This window comes from Caretta caretta, chromosome 9, assembly GCF_965140235.1.
Source record: "Caretta caretta isolate rCarCar2 chromosome 9, rCarCar1.hap1, whole genome shotgun sequence".
NCBI lineage: Eukaryota > Metazoa > Chordata > Testudines > Cheloniidae > Caretta > Caretta caretta.
This window is the reverse complement of record NC_134214.1, coordinates 100,625,805-100,651,985: the sequence shown is the minus strand read 5'-3', so window position 1 is coordinate 100,651,985 and position 26,181 is coordinate 100,625,805. Positions and strand designations below refer to the sequence as shown.

Below are 26,181 nucleotides of genomic sequence, written 5' to 3'. Positions count from 1 at the left end.
AAATTAGATACATTAAAATGGGTTCTTCAATTACATTTGAAAGAGTTCACTCTAATAATATACGTATTCTTACACAATTAAAAAGCTGATTTAATTCATTTGAACTTTAATTTCAATTAAATGAAAAGATTTTTATTTTTTTATGATTATGATAGTAATATTATGTGGAAGGAAGTGTTTGATCTAGTATTATGTTACACATATTAGAATATCTGACACCGAAGACATGTTTAAAACAGCTCAGAGTCCAAATCTATTACAGAAACAAAAGCACTACCTGTGAACATAGCCTTGAAGTAATCACTAGCTGATGCCATCATAGCTCGGTGAACGGGAAATACTTCATCACCATCGCCTGGTACTAGCGTCACATCGCAAAGTAAACCTTCTACTCGCAGCTGGTCAAAACCCTAAAACAAGATCACAACCTGAACTATTCAGTCATCTTGAAGCGGAAAGTAAAAGTTTGTTTGGATTTCTTTAAGGGAAGTTATTTATTTACTTTAAGATTGTCTACGCTCCTTGACAAGTGCTTGAAACTGAAGTCTGAGTAGTGGTCTTCCATACTATAACCATCATGTGCTCAGACTTTAAAGTATAATCAAATCATTCAAAAACTTAAATCAAACAGAACAATTCAATTAGTCTCCATGAGTGACTACGGAGTGCACAGTACAGTATGACTGAGTAAGTGTTCTTAATCATAAAACAAAGATAGATTTGTTCAGAAAGGGCATGGTTTTTGTCCACTTATTCTCCAGATGTAAATGGTTTCAGGTAGGAACTGACATTTGCCCATTTGGATCAGCATCACTTCTCAGAAAAATATAACATGTGCAGGATACATTTATGTTCCATACTACTCCTTCAACGTACTCTGCAACCTGGAAGGTTGAATGATATTGGGACTTACAGGAAGGGTGTCACTTAACTACAACTTTTGTCAATTTTATTACCAATTTTAACTTTGTAAAACCTCCCAGAAGGCTCATGTTGTATTAGTATTTCTCATGTTGTTTCCTTCTCCAGACAAGTCTGAGTGGCAAACTACAACTACCTGGGTCTCAGATAACAATGGCACCTTAAAAGAAAGGTTTGCATATAGGGGGAAAACCTATTTCGGGAATACTTAAAGATCAATAGAAATAATGGCCCCTTTCATGCATTACAAGAACGTGGGAAGGACTTAGATCAATTTTGTTTAGTCATATATGTCGCCTAACCCAACAATATTGATAAGGTTGATGGGAGTGAGGGGAAGGAAAGGAGGCAAATAGCCTTACAGATAACACTTGAGAGTCTCAGCTCCAAATTCCAGAATTTGTTTATTATTTTTATTAAAAAAGAAGCCTGGACTTTAAAGCTGTGGTGAACATAAATACAGAGATGAAAACTCAGATTTGTCCTAAAGAAAGAACACAATGGGAAAACAGAAAAGAACCAGAGGAAAGGCATAAATATGGGCATAGTTAAATTCAGTGTAATCCTTCATAACATTCTTCTAACATTCAACATACTGACAGAGCCCTATTCTGAACCCAGTTCAGCAATACGATAACCCAAGATATGAAGACAACCTCCTGCTTTGAACCAAAATTTACAGCTACAAGCATAACCAAAGTGGCTAGTCAGTGTCCTGCAAACCTGATGACCACTGCTGTAAGACACCCACAGCTGACCTGTGCCAAATGACTCCGCTCGTGGGACTCTGGTTGTGGGGCTGTTTAATTGCAGTGTAGACATTCTGGCTGAGGCTGCAGCCCGAGCTCTGGGACCATCCCACCTTGCACAGCCCTAAAGCTTGGGCTCCAGCCCAAGCCCGGACGTCTGCACTGCAATTAAACAGCCCTGCAGCCCGTGCCAGCAGGCATCGGCCAGCCACAGAGTTTTAATTGTAGTGTAGACAGACCCTAAGAGAGCAGTGAATTTCTCTATGTTGAGCCTTTGGGCTGCATGGAAATATGGGAGTCTTCCACCTTCTCTGCTGTCCTTCCCATCATATCCAAGCAAACCAGACTGTGATCTAAGGGCAGCACAAAATATTTTGCACCCAACTGGAGTTTAATTTTTTGACAATGATATAACAACATTTTGACAATGATCTAATACAATTATATAAACTAATCCATCTATTAATTTTTAGCCAAGTACCAAAACGAAGCATTTCAGTAATCCAATGACCCTCAACTGGTGCATTTTTACCAGGCCTTCTGAAACTAGTCCTTGCAAAAAAGGAGGCACCCTACTAGTTCTCCAATTTATATTGCAAGAATAGGTATTAAGACTTTGGAGAAAAATTATTCTTTTACAATTGGAATCTGAAGGCAATGAGCTGCGTTCAATATGTCTAGTTGCCAGGTCTCCAAACAGTGCTATTTGTTGCTAGACTAGCTATTATGCTGAAAGATGAAGCAAAAATATCTCTGCTGCAGTACTAATGATTGGAGGCACTTTCTAATAAACTATGAACTGAACAAACAGCAACCTGCCACCAATTTTTTTGCTTCTGTGAAAGCCCCTTTAAGAACAGAATCTACTGTATATACATGGGGATCCTTGTAGCTTGAGTATATACTCTCCTGTGGGATGGTAATCAATTTACCCATGCAGTAACCTGGGTTTGGCCTTGAGGTAAATCTTTCCATAAGGTTAACTCCAGCTTTGTAAAGGCTCCAGAGAAAGGCCATTTCCAATCATACAGAAAAAGAGACTCAGTGATAGTTCCCAGCGAGGTAAGAGGTAGGAAAAAATTAGAAAAGTTTGACCTGTCCTAAGATTTGAAGATGAAAGAATACCAAGTAGAGGCCCAGGAGTTAGAAACTGAGACACTACTAGTGCTTTCAACCCAAAATTAAAATAAGAGAAAAGGCTCTGGCTTGTTTTTGTCTGAAAACCCATTGTGATCCACTTAAGCTATGTTGGCAGCAAGTCCTAAAATAAGTCATAATTCTTTAGGGAATCCTCATCCTATACAAGGAAACACACAGCACTTCTGCGTAAAGTTCTAGTTGGAGAAAGCAAGGGATTGTATGGGTTGTAGGCTTGAATCCATAGGATATGGAAGAATTCTAGTGATGCCTACACAATTCAAGCAGAAACTAGAACATAGAGGAACTACTTTCTGAAGTTTATAACATTTTAAAGCTTTGTAAGCTTCTACGAGATGCTTACATTTTTATCTGCCAGAGGAGAGCAACACCATGTGACACCGTCCCACAGTGCCTTAGTTTGGTTGCTCCAACAGAAAAAGAGAATTTAGTTCAGCGTGGGCCAGAAGACCATTTTTAGAAAATCATCACCAGCAGAATACAGAGCTCCCACCAGACAATTTCCCCTCATAGAAATAGATGCAACAGAGAATATACCAGAAGTTGCTCAACAGATACATTTTGTTTAATCCATTTGCACCTTTTAGTAGATCTATAAACTTTACTTCGGACTGATAGTGACTGTAGAGAAAAACTGATCAAATTAAAAAATGTTCCTCTGCTTAAAAATTAGTTATCTGCACAGGTTTGGTATATATCACAAACTTTTAATATTCTGAACAACAAAGAAATGTTTCAAAATGTTGTTAGAGAACTATATGAAAACACCGTACTCAGATCCTAAAAAGTGAGAGCTACAGGCTTCCTAGTTTCTCTGGTGAGCAATGTCACAGCTATAGTAACAACAAGGGAAAAAATAGGGTTTTGGATGGGATGGGTCTTTCATCAACCTTTGTGGGGTAGGGCAGAGGGGAAGGACCATCTCCCAGATGGGGCTAGTGGCAACTCAGAGCACATTTTACCCCTTCTTTAGTCAGGTTTAGAATACCTCAGTTCTTTCAGTGATCGCATCTGACTCATTCACTCACTCACACACACACACACACACACACCCCGTCACTGCTAGCTCTCTCATGCAGGAACTTGGAACTCCCAGTCTCACTGACCCCAGATGGTTCTAGGATTCAAAGCCCCCCATTCCAAAGGCTGGAACAACTGGGGTGTGATTCTCTTATCTGTAGCTATGTCTCTGTGCTGCAGGGGTATAAACAGAAATCTGCTGGTAATAAGAACATTTTTCAAGTTATACATATTGAGCTATAGTTATCAACAGGCCTTTGAAACCAATAAAGTATATATCTAATCTACTCTCTTCTTCTTTGGGTTTAATAATCTCGGGGATTTTTAAAATAAAGTCTTGGAACAGCGATGTGAGGTTATCTTATTACAAGTACTTATATAGTTCTATAAAGCAATTAGCAAATTTAAGGGTAAATGTGCCAATTGGTTTACATAAGCAAACAAATATTTGCAATAAAATAATCTTACCTTTCAAAGTCTGTTTGCTTTAAATAGAAAGTATAGGAAACTGACAAGGTGAGGCCACCACTTTAGTTCACTTTAATTAAAATGGAAAAGACAAATAATAAAATTGAAAGTGAATGCTAAAGCTCAATGATGCTGTTTTGCTGGGCAAGTGGAGGGTTTCAGATCAAAAATAAGACTAACACCTGCGTACAATAGGATGAGAAAACCACATGGGTGAATGTTTAAAGTGCAGTTCTGCTTTGAAAAATTATGCTTCAAAAACAGCACTATGGAATTCCAAGTTTGTCATTTCTTTCCATTTCACATGTGCCCAATTTATAAGTAAAAATATGTTTTCCCCTGCCTGCTAGGCCCCGCAGGTGAGTTCTCTCCATTTTGTGCATCATCACTAATGATAAAGGTTCTGTACTTCATATTCGGTCTCCCCTATGCACCTTCATTTACACATTTACTTATTTCCTTCAAAGTGATTGCCCAGATTAATAGGTTAAGATACACTAACCAAATCTGGCATGTACAGGATGAAACACAGTCTAACTCCCCTTAGCTCTGAAGAGCTCATGGAAGTAAGAAGTGCTAAAATTTTATTCTTGTCACTGAAGTCTACGGATATGATCCTGAATAAACATAGGGGATGGAAGTGTCATTTTTACAGTCACTTTTCAGAGTAGAGCCACCCTCCAACATTTTCTTCCTCTTCAGTTTGTATACCCACTTTCATGTAACTTGAATTTTGATTCTTGAGTTTGGAAGAAGTAACTCAAAGGGGCAAGCATACTGCTAATATATGGTGAGGAGGTTATCGACGGGGTTTGTGTGGTTTTCCTGAAGCGTGGGCACCCATGACAAATATTAACAAAGCCATTTACTTCCTTCTATACATCAGGTACCACTGTATGTATAATATATTGGTTTCAGAACAGCAGCCGTGTTAGTCTGTATCCGCAAAAAGAAAAGGAGGACTTGTGGCATCTTAGAGACTAACAAATTTGTTAGTCTCTAAGGTGCCACAAGTCGTCCTCTTTTTTTTTTTTGTATAGTGTATACTATCACTGTAAAAACATGAAACTTGCTTGATTAGATAGCTGTGAATTAAACAAAGGTAATCTTTCCCTAGCTGAACAGGGACAGATAAGATAAACTGAAGGCTATTTCATGGTTGGTCTGTAAAAGACAGGTGGCATGTTTATTAAAAAATAAGTGAAAGCTGGCATATTTATGAACTTCAGAGGATAACGTAACAGTTTTTCTACGTGCAGAAAGTGCAAGCTTCTTAATAATGATTTCATATGTAGGTCACATATTATGGCTCGCAAACCATGTAGAAACTGCAGATGGCTGCTAAGATTGTTTGTGGGAAGTATTCAGACTCCAGCACAGTATGTGGATAGATCAGATTATGAAATTGCCAACGGATACATGTTTTAGGGGCACAAAGAGGAATAGTTAAGACTCATGACATCTTTAACACAGCGTTCACACAGAAAAGGCGAGAAGAGGAAATTCACCTGAAAAAGTTGCTTGACTATATTAAAGAGGTGAGTTTCTTTGAGACAGCGGTCCCTCACTTTAGCAAGCCTTATTTACCTATTTGAAGTTAATAGTGAACACGTCTATAATTACAGGGAAAGGTCATGTTTTTCAAATTGTTGATGTGACCTGAACATTTAACTTGAAAAAAAAAATCTGATTTTCATAGATAACATAAGCTCTCAAAGAGAAAATAAAGAACACAAAACCATGCTGCCTATTCAACAAAGGCATTGTTGACATGACACAAACAAATGTTTAATAAAAGGTCTCTAAGGCACTTTTCCAAGTTTGAGAACTTTCTTAGGTGCAGATACAGTTCAAAGCCGTGAAAATCTTCAGGAAAGACTGGTATAAATATTACAATATATTGTATTAGATTACCTGTAATACCACAGAACTATGAGTGTTGCTGGTGAAAAATCGTGTGGTCCCTGTCTTTGAAGACTGTAGATGGGCAGACACGCCCATATCGCTGCTACCAAGAGATACTTTCATGTGAGGATCTTCCTCTTCCACTAGAGATCTAAGAAAATGGGGAAAACAAAAACAAAAAAAGCAAGCTTAAGCACACAGTTTAAATTAATTGCTGATAAACATTCAACCCATAGTGATTTAAGCTCCAAGCCAACATCAACGTGAGCTTGTTTTATTGATAACAGTGGGAGTTGTACTGGGTCCTTATTGCTCATCTATGTGTTCATGCAGGTTATGCATGTAACATTTCATGACTTTAAAAATTCATCATTTCATTTTAGATTTTTGATTAAGTAGACCAGCAAGGGTTTTGATATAAGTGGTCTTAAAAAAGTCAGTCAATTCCATTTTCTTTAAATTTATTTTAAAAAAAAACAGATACTTCCCTAAAATATATTTGTATTGTGTTTACAATTATTTAAGATGCCTTTATTTTCTCATTTTTTAATTTCACAATTAAGTGTCTTACTACCTCAGACTGGCACGTGACATTTGAAGGTTATTAGTGCAAAATGTGTTCTTAACGTTTAATAATTTCATTTGTATTGGTTACTGCAGTCTTGCTCCAGTATGAAAAGAATACTGAAAAGGTGCCACAGTTTGTTAACACAAAAGATATCTTTGCACATGGGTTTTTAATTCCAAATAATTATTACCCAAATCTAACAGTAGAGCAACTTTACAAAATGCTAATGTTTTCAATTGCTGCAATGTTGCTGGCTCACTACTTTCATCCTGTGATGTAAAATGCATTTAAACTTTATGGGATGCCTAGAGCTTATACTTATGTAAATGTTACTTATTTTATGTCTATTTAAATAATAAAAAGACATGTATACTAGGCTTTGGTACGCTAACATTAAATTAATAATAGAGATTTTACAAATAATTAGATTTTAATCATCTGTGTTAGGTCTTCAGAAAATGATCAATATTAACCAGTTACAGTATTTTATGATTTACTGAATGTTGTAAGTTATCAATATGCATATCGGCATGGTTCAATAGAAGGCATTAGCAAATGTGTTATAAACCCAAATATGGAATTGAAATTATCCATAAGAGAAACTGTATTTGAGTAAAGCATTCATAACACATAACTAATTTGATACAACTACTGCACATCTCACATAGAAATAAAAAAATCTCATCCACATTGTAACATGCAGGTATAAACATTGGCCTCCAAACTAGTTTCAGAAATCACTTTAAAGATAATTGCGAAAAGATAATTCAACGTTGATCTCCAACTTTTCACACTGCTCTTTTATTGAGGAAGCCCAGTTTAAAATGTGAATTGCCTTTTAACAAATAATTTTTTCTCAATATACACATTTGAAGTTTTCTAGTAAAAGCAGTTTCTGAAACTTAAGAATTTTTCTGATAGGGTTAATATATTTTGTATGTTCAAACCCATGTTTTTTTTTTTTAAATGACAGCTATAACAACAAAAATTCTCAATACACATGGGTTTGAAACAGTAAGATTTTATGTACACAGACATAACAGTAACACACAGTAAAGGAACAAGGGTATGCTTCAGAGATTTAAATTCACATGTAAAAACCTAATACACAAATTTGAATCAGCTGTAATAAATGTGAATATATTTTAGCATGCACTATGGTACTGTTTGTTTACAATTAAAATAGTTTGTTTTAAATCTCACTGGAACTCTTCTTTAACATACAAATCAATATTTTACACTGTATTTTGTAATCAGAAAGTTACTCTCCATACTTTTGTCTTTGGAAAACAACAGCCAAAACAACATTCAACAAGAGGTTAGATAAAGCAGTTTCTAGTGCATGACCTGAATGTTTTTGGTCAGTTTGCTCTGGCTCTCTTTTTTTAAAATCTGAATGTACTCATATCAAGTATATTGTCTCATGTGATTTTGAGGGATATTTGCTCCTTACGTTTACATGTCACGTGTCCTTCTTTTGAAACAAATGTGTTGATGTGGAGGAAAGAATTGTATTGTTTCAAGAGAAAGAATTACAAAGATCCTTTTAAAATTACATCGACAGGTTACTTCTCTGAAAGAATACTTAATAAAAGTATCAGCTCAGATAACCAACGAAGCAGAAATTTTCAAAAGGCTTTCTTCAACTCCAAGGAAAACTTGCCACATAGTTAATATGCAACAACTAGAAAACAGGCAAACCCACTTACTTGCCAAAATTTTCAGTGGGCTTTTAAGGTTTCAGCCATAATATATGACAATTCCATACACTATGCATATATACTTAGCATGAGCCTTAAAGATTTGAACTGAAGCTGAAGGCCTTGTCTACACTAGATCGGGCAGAAAGAATAATGGAAGTACAATTGTAGTCAGACTACTGGTGAGCATCACCATTTTAAGCACCAGGACACCCAGATCTCTTTTGAGCAGGTTTGATAAGAGGGTAGTTAAAATGCCAGTGGATGTCTCTAGGAGTACTTCGATCACTGCTCGTGGAGCTGTACCACTGGGACATTAGAAAAGCAAATCTTGTCCCAGTAACTTCAACCAAGAGGGGCAAAGATTCTTGTCTGGAGTGTTACTACTTATGGATCTCTGAACAGTTGGGGGAAAGTATGGGTTCTTACTGGTCACTGACACAGATGTAACAAACAGTAAGTTTGTACAGAGTTTTCTCATTTTACAATAAAATTAGAACTATTTATGTATTTAGAAGATAACACCTCATGGCAACGTTTGTAAACTAGAACCATTTAATTGCAACTGGCTATATTTGCACATTTAAAAATGTATGGTGCAGAATGGATTTATAGGTATTACCCTTTACACTATAGTTAAGCAAGCGCTACAGTACCCTTGGCATTTACACTATAAAATTTAGTGACCTACTAGCAGTAACTGAGTAAGCTCTTGAATATCTAGATCTAGTTTAAAGGAAACAAAAGCAAGCAACCATAAGATATGATTTTACTGCTTGCCAAGCAAGTCAAGTTCATTATACCAAACCTGTAACCCATTCAACAATTTGTATGTTCACATTAAAAATAACAAGATTGCCCTATCTCCCAGACAGTCAAGTTTAAGAAGTAGGACTCTCAACTTCTATTTAAGATCACCATCAATACAAGAAAAAGAAAGGAAAAAAAAAGATAGTGGGCACTCAGCATCTTTCATGATCTCAAAATGCTTTAGAAAGGGTAAGTTTTCTCTCCATTATTCAGGCAATGAAAGTGATGTTCAGAAGGAGTTTAAACAACTTGCCCAAGGTCACATAGCAAGTCAGCGGTAGGAGCTAGAAATATGGTTCTGGTCTCCTGACTCCCAATCTTTTGACATAGCCACTACAAAATGATAGAGCCTCCCAAAATGATAGAGTTCTGATTTTGTTACTGACATTGTGTAAACCACATGTATGCTATCATAGCATTAAAAACTCATCTCTGCAAGACAAAGGGAAAATGCAGTATTCCCTATATATTTTCAGTTACCCTATCAATATGCAAGATAATGGCAAATAAACAGATATAAGGCCTGAAATACTTGTGACTAATTTAAAAAAAACCTAAGCCTGCAAACAGAATTCAGATTTATTCAAAATTTAATTTAACTTGCACTTTTAGGCCTGTAAACCAAACTTTCATAAAAGTGATTCTTTACTATTCATTTCTGGGAACACATGACTAATTCAATCTTCTATCTGATTAATTTTTGTTTTTTGTTTTTTTACGAAGTATTAACAGGGTTACAAATCTTTGCCATGTACAGATCAGAAACAAAATCATTACAACAGCTGACTGTTGTTTAAAAAGAGATTACAGAACACAGCCAGTGCCCTCTATTTAACAGGTGGTTATATTACAGAGCAAACGCCTTTACACTTATGACATCTCATTTCTAGTGATTTTATTAAATGGAGTGAAATCTCTCATTACACATATTTAACAGACCAGGCACATCTATCAACTTATCATTTTTAAAAAAGGATGGGTGTACTAGTTAATTGGGGGGTTTTTTTGCAGGTGAATGGACTTTCAGTACTGAATAAAAGGTAACCAAATATCTAATTCCTAATGAATACAAAAGTAGTACAAAATAAGTAGAATAGGCACGGTTACCAAAGTCATTTTACTTACATTTATTAATGTGGTTTGACAAGCACTATAATTAATTGGGTAATAATGAATGTAAATATATTGATTGGTGCTTTATAATAAGTACAGTATATCACAATTAGGCAGACTTGCAAAGAAGAAAGTTAATTCATTTTCTAATTAGTTCTATTGTTCTGATCAATAAGGCATTAAGTAAAAAGTGCAGCACAAACATTTTTAATCAGAATTTTAAAAGGCTGAAAAAGGAAGAGCTACAGCAGCGACTATAATGGACAATGAGAATTCACAACAAGTTGGACATAAACATGAATGTTAACCCTACTTTAATCAAAAATAGTTAGTCTGGGGAAACACTGAGCCCAGCTTTCTATAATAGCTTTATGGTCAAATGAATGCTGAGTTAAACATGAAATGAACACAGGAACTTCCATACCAGATCAGACCAATGGTCTACATATTTCAGTAATCCCTCTCAGAGGTTAGTACCATGGCTTCGGCGAAAGGTGCAGGAAGCTATTTAGCGGACAACTATAAAATATCCAGCCCACTGGGGAAGTTTCTTCCTAACACTCAACAGTTAGTGGGGTGACCCAACTGCTTTACATGACTGCTAGCTACATTATTTACACTAACACTGTACATAACCTGTTCTGGAATATTTGCAGTGAAGGTATCTTTGCTATTGTCCTTTATCAATTCCATTATCCAACAGCTCTTACTAGTAGAGAACTCTCCTAATGTGTATTTTAAGCTCCCCCCCCCTCCCAAAATATTCAGGGCCTTGCTCTTATCTCAATCATCTGAGACTGAACATAATCTTTGTTTATATTGTTTCCTAGAAAATGTTTGTAGATACATCGTGTATCCCATCACCCTTCCCTGAGTTTTCTCTGTTCTGTACTATATAGCCTTTTACTCATATTTCTCATCATCCGATCCTTGCATCATGTTTCTTTCCTGCTTGCATTTTCTCTGTCTTTACTAGTATACAACAGTCTAACTGATACAACTATGTTACCCTTTTCTCCATACACCAGTTACTTAAGACTGGAACAGTAAGCAAATTGTTTTGATTTGCAAGTTTTGTACAATAACTTTGTACAATATAGGATAACCTTGCACTAAACCAGCTAACTTCAATATCCAAGGTAATATATGTGTATCAACAGTATTTTTACCTCATTTCATGAACAAACCTGATAGGGCTAAATACAGCAGAAGTTTTAGTTACAGGCATGGAGTACACAAAGGCAAACACAGATTGTTCATGAAATGTTTATTAAATGCTAACAATTCTTATTAAATTGCTTCAGGAAGTTTCAACATACCTTCCTTTGGTAACACAGAATATATCAGACTAAAAATATCTCATTGTCTGGCATCCATGACAACCAAATATCTGGTCTGAAAAAAAACAACTCAGCTATGTATTGCCTGCTGCACATCCTGCTAAACTAGTTAATCCTGTGTATTGACTGATCAGAGCGTCAGATTTAAGAATCAAAATGCAAATTAGCTTCCTATCTCCAGTTTCCTTAAAATTATCAACAGACCCTACACCCTAAATAGCAAAGATATTCTTTGCTACTGTATTCCTAACTCTGTGTGTGTGTGTGTATATATATATATATATATATATATAGATAGATATGGAAGTGTGCATGGTCAATGATGAATGTATGTGTTCCCCCCCCGGAGTACAGCATGTTGTTTAACAGCTGATTAGTGTTAGGGCTGTGTCTTGCCATCCCTGTGAAAATATGCCCAAATTTGTTCAAATTATAAAGCCTCTGAAGATCTGTTTGCACATGCTCAGAGACTTGTTAGAATTTGAAAGCTAAAAGCTCTAAAGATTTCATCTCTAGTAAGCAAAGTCCATTCCACACAGCTCTTTTATGTGTAGGGTCCTAACAAATTAATGGCCATGAAAAACATGTCACAGACCGTGAAATCTGGTCTCCCGCCGTGAAATCCGGTCTTTTGTGTGCTTTTACCCTATACTACATCATACAGTTTTCACGGGTGAGACCAGCATTTCTCAAATTGTATGTCCTGACCCAAAAAGAGTTTCAGGGGGGTCATAAGGTTATTTTAGGAGGGTTGTGGTATTTGCACTCTTATTTCTGCATGGCTGCCTCGGTGGCTGCTGACCGAGGGCCCAGCTCTGCAGGCAGCAGCGCAGAAGTGAGGGTGGCAACACCACACCGGGCCACCCGCGCTTCTGCGCTGCTGCTGGCAGGATGCTGCCTTCAGAGCTGGGATCCCGGCCAGCAGCTGCCGCTCTCCAGCGGCCCAGCTCTGAAGGCAGAGCCGGCGCCCGCAGCAGCGCAGAAGTAAGGATAGCAGTACCGCAACCCCCCTACAATTACCTTGCGACCCTCCCACAACTCCTTTTTAGGTCAGGACCCCCACAGTTACAACACTGTAAAACTTCATATTTAAACAGATGAAATAATGAAATTTACGATTTTTAATATCCTATGACCATGAAATTGACCAAAATGGACTGTGAATTTGGTAGGGCCCTACTTACCTGCCAATCAGACTGTGCATGCACCACCTTTGGAGAGCAACCAAGCCTGGATCATCCCAAGGCTGAGCAAGGCTTTCCTGGAATTGCAGACCCTATGGCCACTATGGCGCTGGACACCAGAACTGAAAGCAGGAAGACTGGAGACTGTCTGACTATCAGGGGTATTAGAGATAACTGCCTCATTTGTTACCCAATCCTGATTCATTATTCCTAGTGTATCGTCCATCCTATGCCCTGAATGAGGTAGGGCTCTGGTGGAGAAGACTGTATGTGATGATGTAATTAAATACTATACCATAATGCATATGCACAAGGGGGCAAAATTAAGGTTACATGAGCAAACTTAATTCTGGAATTTCTTAACCTGAGTGTTTGACTTTGCAACTTTAATGTTCCTTTAACAGTTTTTAAAAACAGTATGTAGAATATTTGGAACTGAAACTCTGCCTTCCCTTTAGATCTTGGCCTATTGAGTGAGCACATGCAACGCACAGTATACCATTAAAAATTTAGTAGGAAGTACTGAGAGTTTTGTCTTGTTGGCTATAATATTTATCACTTATTGTCAAAATAACAATAAAACAATTATTTTGTTTTGCATTGCTCTCATTATGAAATTGGATTTATTCTAAACCCATATCAGCAAGACAGATACAAGAATGAATAATTTTGTGAATCTATGAATTTAGGTAAATAAATCCAAGTTGTTTTAAAATGTTTTATAATGTATGCTTCTTTTGACACAAAATACCGAATTGGCCTAAATTTTCTCTAGCATAATTTTCTTCACACTAGAGTACATATTTTCATGGGTTATTTTTAAAAATATGACATGACAGAATACATTAAAAATCTACCAAAGCAACATAGTCCAGATAGTATATTGATAACTTTGTGTAGCTCAGCAGCTTGTTTTTTAAAGGATTATAACCTTATTTTCTTTGTCAAATTATTCTCCAATGAACCATGACTGCAAGTGTTCCGGTCACTGGTAAGTGGCATCTTCTGAAATTACTCTTTGTCATGTGCCAGCACCATGGTATTTATCAGCAAGCAAGGAGCTAAATTTCCATTTCATATTAAGATTATCCTATCTCATGACAGATCTTTACTATTCTATGATCTAACCAAAACTCTGGTATATATGTTTGTGGCCAAGCATACGTTTAGCTAATTAAACTATTAACTTAACGAAAAGGCTGATTTAAATATAATGAAACTTTCATGTATTATTAGAAAATACAGTAATGCTTGTCCTTAGCCTGCCAAAAATTATTTTTAAATATTAAGTACGCTTAATGTCTTCTCATTAAGAATAGATGTTCTAATTTCTTGACTAGCGAATTTAGGAATTCTCTAATAAATTAAATGGCCATGTAAGAGCTGAGTAAGCTGAACAGTGATAGGGCAGCACTGTAAAGTGAATATTTTATCATTCTGATGTTAGGGAATTTAATGTTATAATAAGCAACACAGATGAATCTAGTTACATAATGCATGGTTCTTCACTTTTTTTTTTTTTTAAATACACACTTCTGCACTGTAAATCTGTGTAATTTAACGAAGCACTTTAATTGGGCAAAGAATTACTAGATTAAATGTATTAGTTATTGTTCTTCTTGTCCTCCTCCTAAATAGTGAAGTCTTGTCCTTTAATTAATATTACTCAGCTACAGTTTTGTAACAACTCCTGTAGCATTTAAACTACAGGGTAAAGTAGTCAGCTGTGTGATTTGCCAATGCCTATTTATAATGAAAATTTCTTATCCACGAGTACAAGGAACAAAAGTTTTGCTGCTACAAATGTATGAGTGATTTCATCTGAGATGGGGAGGGGGGGAACTAATTTTATGGCATGGAAGAGCACTGACAGCAAGTCTAACTCATCTTTAAACTGCAATATTTAGCGAACAAGCACTTGAAACTTTCATCTTCTCTCTTAGAGCACACAGGTGCTGACTCACAATATAATAGGGTACTCTGCTCTGTGTCCTCTTTTGCTATGAAATATCCAGAGTCAAGATGCATAAAAGCATCACACTAGGAAAGATCAGTGAGGTGACCTCTGACACTTTAAATAACTAAACCATACATTTCTACTTGGAATGCTTTTATGATGAGGTGTCCAATCACAAGCTATTCATTTGTACTTGTCAGACACACAGTTCTGGCTGAAAAATTAAAAGGAAACATTAACTTCTATTATCAAATATAAGGGCTTAATAATCCTGACAGCTGCACACACAAGTTCCATTGACTTCAACAGAAGTTGCAAGTTTTGTGGAGGAATAATCTGGACCCTTTATTCACCAAGTTACTGAAGTCCAATTTCTACTTCCTCCCTCATTATAGCCTTGCTGTTCTCTTAAGCTGGGTCTCAGTGATCAGCAGCATTCTGAATAGTTTTTAGTTATCCCAAAGTCACAAAAAGATGAACTCTATAGCTTAACTTCTTTGGCTGGAGTTTTCAAAGCTATCGAAGCGTTAGGTGCAGAAATCCCATTGATTTTTTAATAGGATTTGGGTGCTTAACCACTTTTGAAGATCCCCATTTTTATTTTTAAACTAGAAATTGCTTGCGGAATGTGTTAGGGTCACAAAAGAGCAATGTAGAAATGCTGTACTTGTCTGGGCGTGCTACTACTGCATCCTTGAGTGTAGTTAACATAAAAACCCACACAAATGGAAAAGGACAAAAATAAAATCCAGTTGCGAGTTAAATTAAGTAATTTAAACTGAGACCAATTTTTCTATTCCCAGACTCTACCTCCTAACAGAGGCAAGGGGTATTGCTCTTTGATGTCAGAGCAAAAGCAAAGAGGTAATCAGGCAGCATAAAAGCAGAGTACCACTTTCTGCTAATTCTACTGTGGGGAAAGGGTCTCTCTCTCTCTCCTAAGGCTATAGAAAAGGCTGACATGAAAGATAACAGAGGGCTGGAGTTCCAAAATCCCTAAACTGCCATAGAAGGGTGGCCAACCACAAGCCACAGAGTGATGAAGGAAATGAAGGCAGCACTGGCAGTCGGGCTGCCAACTCTGGTTACCTCTCAAACCTACCATAGAAAGCAGGGAAGAAGTCTTTCTTCCCAAGTGGCCCAACTTCGTCTCTGCCGGCTATCCACCACTGGTACAGCAATTAGACTAAAATAATTCCTTTTTGTTTTTAGAGATAATGAGAACCAGAGAATTGTTCCAAACACTGCTACCACTTCCATAAAACTATGAATTCACTGAGTTTTGTCCGGTTAATACAGAGATAGAGACACTAGAGATAGCAAATATGTCACAGAACCCTTTAAGTGGGTAATAACTGTAGAACTGGAATGAACTTTAAATGCCCCAACTGTAGGTGCATGCAGACTTCGCTTTTCACACCATGAAAAACTCAGCTGCATGCTCACTTTCATGGTTCCTCTTCTCTTTTCTGACCCCCAGGATACTTATGGGAGGAAAAGGGAAGACATCCAATTTTACTGAAGTTTTCATAAGTGACTCAAATAATTGAATTGTTCGTATGCTAAGAAAACCCACAACTAATTGTGGAAAAATAAGTGCAGTGTAATCTTTATAATTTAACAAAACAGAATTAGATTTTTTTTAAAATGGCTTACAAAGAAAGGAAGTGAAGAGATATACAAAGAAGAAATAGTAGTTAAGCATTAGTACCACAGAGAAGGCTCTCTAGTTTATACAGTGGATGCTAAAATGAATAAGCCAAATATGGGATACCAATGGTAACACTGTATTGAACTACAGTAATAGTCATACGCTGTGTAAAACATACCAGGTAATTATTCCACTCTTCTTGGCACTTCCACGGGAAAGCAATAAAGGTAAAAAAAAAACTGATGCCTATATTATACAAGAAAATCTCAAGAAAAATAGCTATATTCAGTATAGTAAAAAAGATAATTTTAAATTTATGACAAAGCTGTCTCTATAAAGAAGAATTGTATCAATTATTTCACCCAAAGAGGACAAAACAAGCAGAAGTAGGTTTAAGTTACAGTGGTGGCATTTTACTCTAAATGTTATGAAACTAACTTTATATGGATCTATATAAAATGACATACTGAAGAGACTAAAAAAATCTGCTTAATTGGGCATTTGCTGCCCTCTCTCACTGAAAGAATGAAACCCATTGTCCCAGCGAGGAAACGCTACCTGTCCTAAATCCTAGAAATAATTATAGCATCGAATGCTGATAGTGTAGACTGATCACTACTCTGTTCTCTTAACCTGGTTTCAGGTACAGAAAGAAGAACATTGATTAAACTTGAGATCATTCTTCCTCTCTGCCCCAGCCATCTTGCAGCAAGCATCTCTATACAGAGCTGAACACAGACACCCCCCTGCTGCCACAAATGGTAGTAGGAGAGCAACTGACAGCGGCAAGCCAGGTCGGATGGTGGAAGAAGGTGACGAGGGAGCTAGAGAGAATGTCTACACACAGAAAAGACAGCTGGCACATAGGAATGGAGACAGCCAGCTCTTCAGAGAAGAGTGATTTACCTGGCCCTAGAAGACAGAAGAATCACTGGGGGAAGACACGTATGTAGTTTTAAAAAAATTGTTATCCTCATTTTAACAACATTTTGGCCATATTTTAAGTAGATTCAAAATAGAAACTGTTGAGCAATGAAGCAAGCTGCCTTGGGAAGCTGGGGAACCATCTCTAGGCTACCAGTGGGATACTCAAGGCTACCCACCAATCAGAGATAGTTTAGGAATAATGATATGCTCAGACAGTAATTTGAATGATTCAGGTTTGGTGCCTTGTTGCCAGCAGGGTCAGGTTCAGGGCAGATTACCCTAGAAACAGAGGAACAAGTTTCAGGGACTAACCCATTAAAAATAATAAGAGTCTAGCCATTCAGAATTGTGGGAGGAGTTGTTTGTTTCTTTAACATACTGGGGGAAAAGTTGAGTCTGCTTAGATCCCCAGTGGGGCCTCACCAACAAAGCCCTAGCATAAAAATCTGTAGTCAAGAAGTCATGCACAACATGTGATTCAGGCTGAAATGGAGAAAATGAGAAAGGAGGGGGATACTAAGAGGATCTGATTTTCTGTAGCTTCAAAACAGAGATGTTTGTGAGGATGGAGGCCACTGAGGAGCAAGATGGTCCCTGCATAACACTGCATGCACTCCCTCTTCTGTTCTTCAGCATCTGACCACTCTACACTGTGACCAAAACCAGCACAAAAACAGCTTCCATGGACTCAGCAGTAGCAACAAAAGAGGGAATGTCCAACACAGCATGTGCCGTGCTGTTTCCTTCACAGACAATACTGCAGACCTGTTTGGGTGGGATCTCCAAGGCTGAGGCAAAGAAATAGTCACTCCACATAGCAGAATATTACTGTTTTTATTGATTTCAAGGAAATGCCAGACCCATGCAAAATGGCAAGCAGGACAAGTGTATTTCCACTCATAACTTATAAAGATATACACATATTTTGTAGTATCAGTTAACCTCAGTGTCCACAAAAGGGCAATAGGAGACCTAATAGGAGAAAACAGAAAAACATATGCCACATCACCAGCTGAAAACTAACACTGAAGTGCTCTTGGGTATTAGCACTGGTTCTACTTTTCTACATGGTAAATTATTTTCATTACTACACAGCAATTTTTTGACCCCATCAAACAAAAAGGGTGACTCACAATAACTACTATTTTATACACCATTTGATGACAAAGTATTTGTAGAATCACTTAAAGTAGCTTATTTCTCTTAACATTAGCCACTCTGCTATCAATGTCATATTAAAAATTTATTCCTTTAATTATAAAACCAAATAATTGTACAACATAAAAAATTAGACGGCACAACATTTAGAAATTGCGTATTTTGCATCTTAGTAATTTTTTCAAAAAAAGCCATACTGAAGACTTAAAAAGAAAAGGAGTACTTGTGGCACCTTAGAGACTAACCAATTTATTTGAGCATGAGCTTTCGTGAGCTACAGCTCACTTCATCAGATGTTTACCGTGGAAACTGCAGCAGACTTTAAACTTATTTATTCAGTTAGCAGTGTGTTCATTTTCAGAGAAATTCTTCCAGTAAGAAATCAAGATATAGGTGTTCTCATTTAAAAAAAAAAATCTGCTGAAAGCGTTTATTTAATGCAAAAATACATTCTTTCAGATAGGCATTGTAGGACTTTGCTCTTATATTGTACATGCGTAGATATCCATAAATGTAAATAGGAGACCTGCACATGTTGGGAGAGCAGAATATAAAAGTCAAGTTTCTACTGTACAGACCTGAGAGAAGAATTTTTCTCCACTTCAGATAAATGATGCAGAACCCAAGAAACATTCAGCAAACCAAACCATTTAGTTAGCAAACACTGACACAGTGCATCTCCTCTTACTACCCCAAAAGCAGTGTCTTGTATGACCAAACTGGAAATGAATTGTTCCTACCCTTCCTCCAGGATGTTGTTTCCATACTGAAGTATTAATTTTTAGATGTCCTTTATCCACTTTCATTTAAATATTTTTATTGTGCTTCTCAATGCATATCTACAACAAATGTACTTTTTGCAAGGCATATAATGGTCTAACTTTGCCTGTCCTTTTTCTAGGATACTCCTACTGGTAAACTGCACACATTGCCACACTAACATTAACTGATGAGTGCTGCCAACAGCAGTCAGCAACTAATCATTGAAATATGAATGTACATCCTTGCCAGTGAGATTACTTACTTGTTTCAATAGCTCTAACCCTCAAATTTTAGAACAAAAAATCTAAAATATCAGCTTTGGTGCTAACACAGGAAGATTAAAGGGATGGCAGTGAAAGAGTTTTTGAAAACGCGCACACACAGATTCCCTATATATTTATAATTTGTGTATTTATGAAGAAAAGCTGCATGATACTTAAAAAATATTTCTCATGGGCCAACACCACAGTTTCCATCTTACCCAACCACAACTAGGATATGCCAAATGATCTCTCACCAGACCAGGTAAAAAGCTGAAATTATTTTGGACCAATTCAAACAAAGTTCATAGGTTTCACGCATCTCTTCACCCAAGGGAATTTTGCCCTGCTCTCTACCATTTTAAACAGTTACCTCTTCCTGTTCCAGTATGATCTGGAAGTTTTTACGTAAATCATTGCACTCAATTTTGCTTTAACTAGTAGGGCAAGAAGCTTCCTTTAAGGTCACAGTTACCACTAATCAGCAGGTAGGAGGTTTGAAAAAATGGTGCTCTCTCGCCTTCCCACTACCAAGGAAGTGTAATCTCACCTCTGAAACAGTCTGAGGGCCAGTTTAGAACACCAGTCTCCCTGAAAAGCCCAGAGTTCTACAGTCTACAATGATATCAGCTCAGGTGAAACAAATAAGCTGTTTCACACACCAAATGTATACAGGTTTCAGAGTAACAGCTGTGTTAGTCTGTATTCGCAAAAAGGAGTACTTGTGGCACCTTAGAGACTAACCAATTTATTTGAGCATAAGCTTTCGTGAGCTACAGCTCACTTCATCGGATGCATACTGTGGAAAGCTTAGAAGATCTTATATACACACAAAGCGTGAAAAAATACCTCCTCCCACCCCACTCTCCTGCTGGTAATAGCTTATCTAAAGTGATCACTCTCCTTACATTGTGTATGATAATCAAGGTGGGCCATTTCCAGCACAAATCCAGGGTTTAACAAGAACGTAGCTCACAAAAGCTTATGCTCAAATAAATTAGTTAGTCTCTAAGGTGCCACAAGTACTCCTTTTCTTTTTGCAAATGTATACAGATCTCTTCCAGCAGAGGGCTCTTTTAAATTGATCTCTACACAATACTTCTGTAGCCTTTCAATTAGTAGCAAACTTTATGTAAGAACATCTTCTGTAAACTGAGTCAGTTTACGGAAGAGCTTCCAGGTCCATTCTGGGAAGCAAGAAATATTTAACAATGATACTTTGCACTTAACATGGCAACTTTCATCAAAGAAGCTCAGAATGCCCACACATTAGACTCAATATTCAGCTACAAGATGGGTAAGGTGTAGTAAACCCATTTTACATATATGGAAACTGAGGCAGTGTGTCTCTCATAACACCACAAGTAAGTAGATGGGCCAAGAATAAAACCTAGGTATCCTGACGCCTACTCTTGTTTCTGAATGACTATCTAGTGGTTAGAACAGCAAACAGGATTCAATATTTAAAGTCAAGGTTAACTGATTAGAACAACTGAAATATGAGGAATAGCATTTTACCAAGTAGAGAAATTTTAAAAAAAAAAAAACTTACTAGTATAGCCAATATATGTATGAAGTTAGTATAAACTACTATTATTCACTATTTAGATGTCAGAATTAACCTTAATTCCTGTCATTGGTTTTCTAATACTAGATACTGGTGCAAATATTCCAGATTCTCCAAAGTATTAAGAAATTGTAGCAACACAATAAAAATAGTCAGTTCTTAGGTCATTTGTGGTTTGTTTTATTAAACACATACACACAAGTACTTCATGTAGAAGAAAAAAAATGCATGTATGGAGATCAAAACCAACATATACTATATTACATACTTAACAATGAAGTAGTGAGTGTCTATCATCTATTTTGCTCTTAAAACTAGCTCAGGCTATTTTTAGCATTTAATATATTTTGCCTAATAAAACTGGATCCATTTTGTAATTCTTCTCATTTAATATGTATAATGTATGTATAATTTCAGTATGATATTTAAGATATAATATTCCAGCTAATGCCAGGATTGTGTGTATCACTGAAGAAATATGTCTGCTTAGACACTAATCAGTGCCGACTGTAGCACTAATTTTTTTTTAATTAAAGCAGCTGTTCAATGATTTCACATGCTGCAGACGTACCTAACAGAAGATAGTTAATATGTGATCACTGAACTGCTCCACATACATTGAATACATCAATATAAGTCAACACCACATCCAAAACAAAGATGCTGGAGCACACAGAAAACAAAGGTAACAATTTAGAGAAGATGCATAAAACAAATTACATCTCTCGGGATGTCTGTAGACAGACAAGAATGGAATGGAGCTTTTTTTAAATCTTGACTTCATTAAATCTTGTGATTTTTAAAATCCACAAAAATGTTTATCAGACAATATCTAGTCATTTTTTCCCCCAAATAGGTTCAAAGGCCTCAAACTCTTCTGTGACATACTACTGTTTTTATATTTGACCTTGTCTTATATTTTACTACATAAGTTCATATCTCCCATTTAGTAGAAATACCTTGATACTTTCTGGTAGCTAAGAACTTGCTTAGCTAAGAAAATGATCTGAATTGCATTTACGAAAACTAAATTTAAATGAAGGGCATATATCTTGTAGATTGGATCTGAGAATTTTAGCTTCTTAAACATTAGCTTTTTCACAACAAAGATAGGGACTATGCATATGAGGTGCCTTATCTTGCTTTAATCTTACTGACAAATTACTGACCCCTCAACAGAAAAATATTTATGGAACCCGTAAACATCTACATGTCACACTGTGTCCTCATAAGAGATAAAGCAAAACCTAGGTAATACAAGGTTGAGTAATGACATCTCCTATTTTACACAAGTCACAAAGCATTAATAATGTAGCTATTATACTAAGGAATACTACTAAAAGTAACTTTTTATTCCATTAATTTTCTTCATAGCATATGTTGTGTGCAATATCAAATGTACTTAAGCTGTTTGTTTTTAATAATCTTCCTGATTTAAAGAAAAATGCCATAACAGCACTTAAAGAGGAAAAACTGTGTACTTAATCAAGATTAAGCTTTATTTCAGATTGCTAAAGCAAAACAAGCCACCTGTATACACTAATACAAAATTTACAACCATAATCAGAAGCTGAAGTATAAGCTTTACTAAGAGTTGCCAAGAAACTCAGGCATATACATTTTATGTATCTATTAAAATGCATGCACATGTATCTAGAACCTACTGTGAGTGAACAAACTGCATAAACAAATGCATACACATTTTACATGTAAGTATCACACAATAAAAAAAATGTTTTAACCTTCATGCTTTTATTTCAAGTATTTTTTTAAAAGTGTGAGATGTTAAATTCTTAAAGAGTATGACTGTAAAGGATAAAAGCAAGACTTAAGTCAAGATGTACCATTCCATAACTAAAACAGACACAAAAGCGCACAACAATATAGCAGGTGATTCTATATTCAATGTCTAACAATCAGAGAGCTATTTATCTTTAGAATATATGCCACAAATAAAAGCCTGCCTAGATGCTTAGACTTATTGATCCGAGATCTGTATTACAAATCTATGATAACTTGAACTTTTCAAATGAAAAGTTAAAAATATTTGTAAATATGATTAAATCTGCACAATTTCTCTGCATTTCAACAAAGGGAAGACTTGACAACACCTACCATGAAAACAATAAGAAGGTAACATTTGAGACGGTATATATAGAAAGAAAAAATAAGGTAAAATTCTGAGTGCCAATGTCATTAAATATATAACAGGGTATTTTGCCAAATGGTAGTCTCATGAAAGAAATCCCACCTTATTTATCCTCATTTCTCTCACTTACATGTATGCTGGAGAAAGTGGCGATGACCTGGATGTTTTAAGCACAGGAACTGGGAATTTCCAGATAGCAGGAGAGCTCGTTTTCCATTTCAATGGCATGTTGTCACCACGGTACTACAATAACAGTAAACAGCGTTTCCATAACAGACTACCAACTAGGACTTCCATTCCACACACTACTGACACAGCAGTGGCTGCTGCTAAGAACAAGCAAGCGATTCTGCCAATGCCCTTAAACCGATGCTTCCAATCTGTAAAATAGGGCTGTGAGGCATCTCCTTTTAAATCCTGCTGTCCCCTAAAGCAGTATGATGATTCTATCGCTCTAACTCAACAATAGTGCCACCTCGTTAGGGAAGCGTTGACTGCAGTATATGTTTAAAAAAAAAAAGAAAGAAAGAAAAGACTGCACTGTGCAAACCAGCACAATGCAGCTTTATTTAATTAAACCAGCGAAGATTTTTTTAAAGCTATTGTAATGCTATTGTTCTACCTTAACAGGGACACTGCAGTACTGTGCTTGCAGCACTGTGCTTCATTCTGTTCCTATTAACCTGATTTCTGACCAATGGTAGCAGGAAAAAAAATGGGTTTCATATGAAAAGGAAACAACCTACCTACTCAGAATACACTTGTCATCCTCTGAACATTCTTCTTTTGAGCTGCAACAATACAAATGGGATATGAACCTCAGCATAGCCTTAGGCCACGGCTAATAGAGATCAGTGACTAAATTCAGCAGCCTGTTTTCCTCTTGTGCAAGCTCTGGCCAGACAATACAAAAATGCCATTATAGAAAAAGCCCAATGCAAAAATGCCAGTCCTTCTAATCCATAGTTAGGGAGGCAAAAATGTAAGAATAAGTATAAATTGCTGCAGATTTCTGCATGCTCTTCTAACAGCTTCTGGTTCAGGTTGCTCTCATTTTTCTATTCTTATTTCCAAGAAGGATGAGCAAAATCTCATGCATTTTACAACATGCTGTGGGAACATGAATATCACTCTGTCTTCTGCAGTAGAGAAGCACAGAATAGCATGCTGTTAATAGCAGTCTTTGTAGGGACGCTATCAACAGTCTAATTCATTGCCCCCCTCCCTTTGCTTCCTCCCCCCCCCAACAGCTCACAAATTGCCTGAAATACTGACGAAGCAGCCGGTCATGCAGGTGTCCATCAGGGACCACTCTGCAGCTCTGTGGTCTGTTTGGTGCCCTCCAGGGGCTGATGACTGACAGGGATGCTTAAAAGGTGAGCTGCTAAAAACAGACATTTAGGCACTGTATGAAAATTATTTTGCATCAGAAGTTTATGTACCTAGAAAAAGCACAAAAGCAAAAAATCTTATTTCACTGAAATCATTGTTTAATATTTGTTTTTAAAGATACTACCACATAACACCTTATTTAAACCAATGTTAGTATATTGGCAGGGTAGGCTAAACCAATATGTTTAGAATACTGACAATACAGACTTCAAAGTAGTCTTTTACATGTGGCATCATGCTATTAAGCCAAGCTAGTTATTCTGGTTACCAGCATGGCTTTATTCTGTCCCAGCACAGTAATAGCCTCTTCAGATATACTGGGAAAAGACAGAAACAGTGCTAGTGTTTACATTTACTACTAGTATTCCTGACAGGTTTTTCTGTAAATTTCTTTAAAAAAACAAAAAACAACAACAACACCCCACACGCATTCTAGCAGTGTCTGGAAGCAGTACTATAAGGGGGCTGTTAACACATCCATTACAAATCTTTATTTTCAAATTTATAACTACTCTAAGAATCTGTTCTAAACTAAAACTTAGCACTGCATGTCTTTACAAGTTTTCCCCAAAATGGCACTGGGCAGTTTAAAGTTACAGTAACATAAACACAGGACATAAACTAAAGTGGTTTTGGGAGTTCATTTCATTATTCTAACTCAAAAACAGTTTGCACTTACTCCGCAAGCAATTAAGGGGCGAATCTTAGTACTTTGAAAAAAATTACACTGGCAACAGTTTGAAACTGGCAAAAAAGTTATCCAGATGTACTTGCTGAATATGGAAGAATGAGATTTACGTTCTTTAATCCTACAGAAAAAACTAAAATCTTGCTAACTGCAAGCATCCATTTTTAGCTGATGGGAGTCTGTCAAAATAAGACTTTTTTTTAAAGACTATAGTTATGTACTTGTATGCACACAGACACACTTACCAGCAATGCACAGAAAAGACTGATTTGCATACATACAACTAGACAGATTAGATCTTGCCCTACCTGAATCCATGTTTTAGCATTCTTTTAAATTAGAAAAAAAAAGTCATTGGATATTTGCTAACACACAACCACATGGAAGAAACTAGGACTTTTTAAAAAACAAACTGTATAGCAAGAATAATGTAAATTAATGTAGACAGGCTTAAAGCACAACAATACAATGTTCTTAAGCCCCACCTTATGCTTAATGTATATTATGGATTTCCTGTCTGAATATAGAAAGGTTTGGCTGTTCCTGCGAAATCTAAAAGCAAGGGAACTAAAGAGTTTCTGTTTATGGATTAACAGAACATACTAAAAGCCAATAAACAGACTAATTTAAAAAAAACAACGGCCTCAAGAGGTCATCTGTGTCACACTCTGGCTCAGCCAGTGTAAATGTACACATAAGCAATTCAGCCAGTCCCTTGTATCTGAACTAATATT

At 36.5% G+C, this 26,181-nt stretch overlaps 1 protein-coding gene across 16 annotated transcripts in view; it reads right to left on the bottom strand.

The window, feature by feature from the left end:
* Positions 1-26,181, bottom strand: part of KLHL13 (kelch like family member 13) — a 132,324-nt gene that overhangs the window by 35,755 nt on the left and 70,388 nt on the right. For 8 of the 16 annotated variants that reach the window (XM_048863716.2, XM_048863720.2, XM_075132594.1 and 5 more), the window contains 3 exons: positions 24,114-24,158; positions 6,231-6,372; positions 278-410 (listed from right to left, as the gene is read on the bottom strand). In XM_048863716.2, coding sequence (XP_048719673.1) covers positions 278-410; positions 6,231-6,372; positions 24,114-24,158 — 320 coding nt within the window. The other 8 variants (XM_048863729.2, XM_075132596.1, XM_048863727.2 and 5 more) reach the window with 4 other exon arrangements.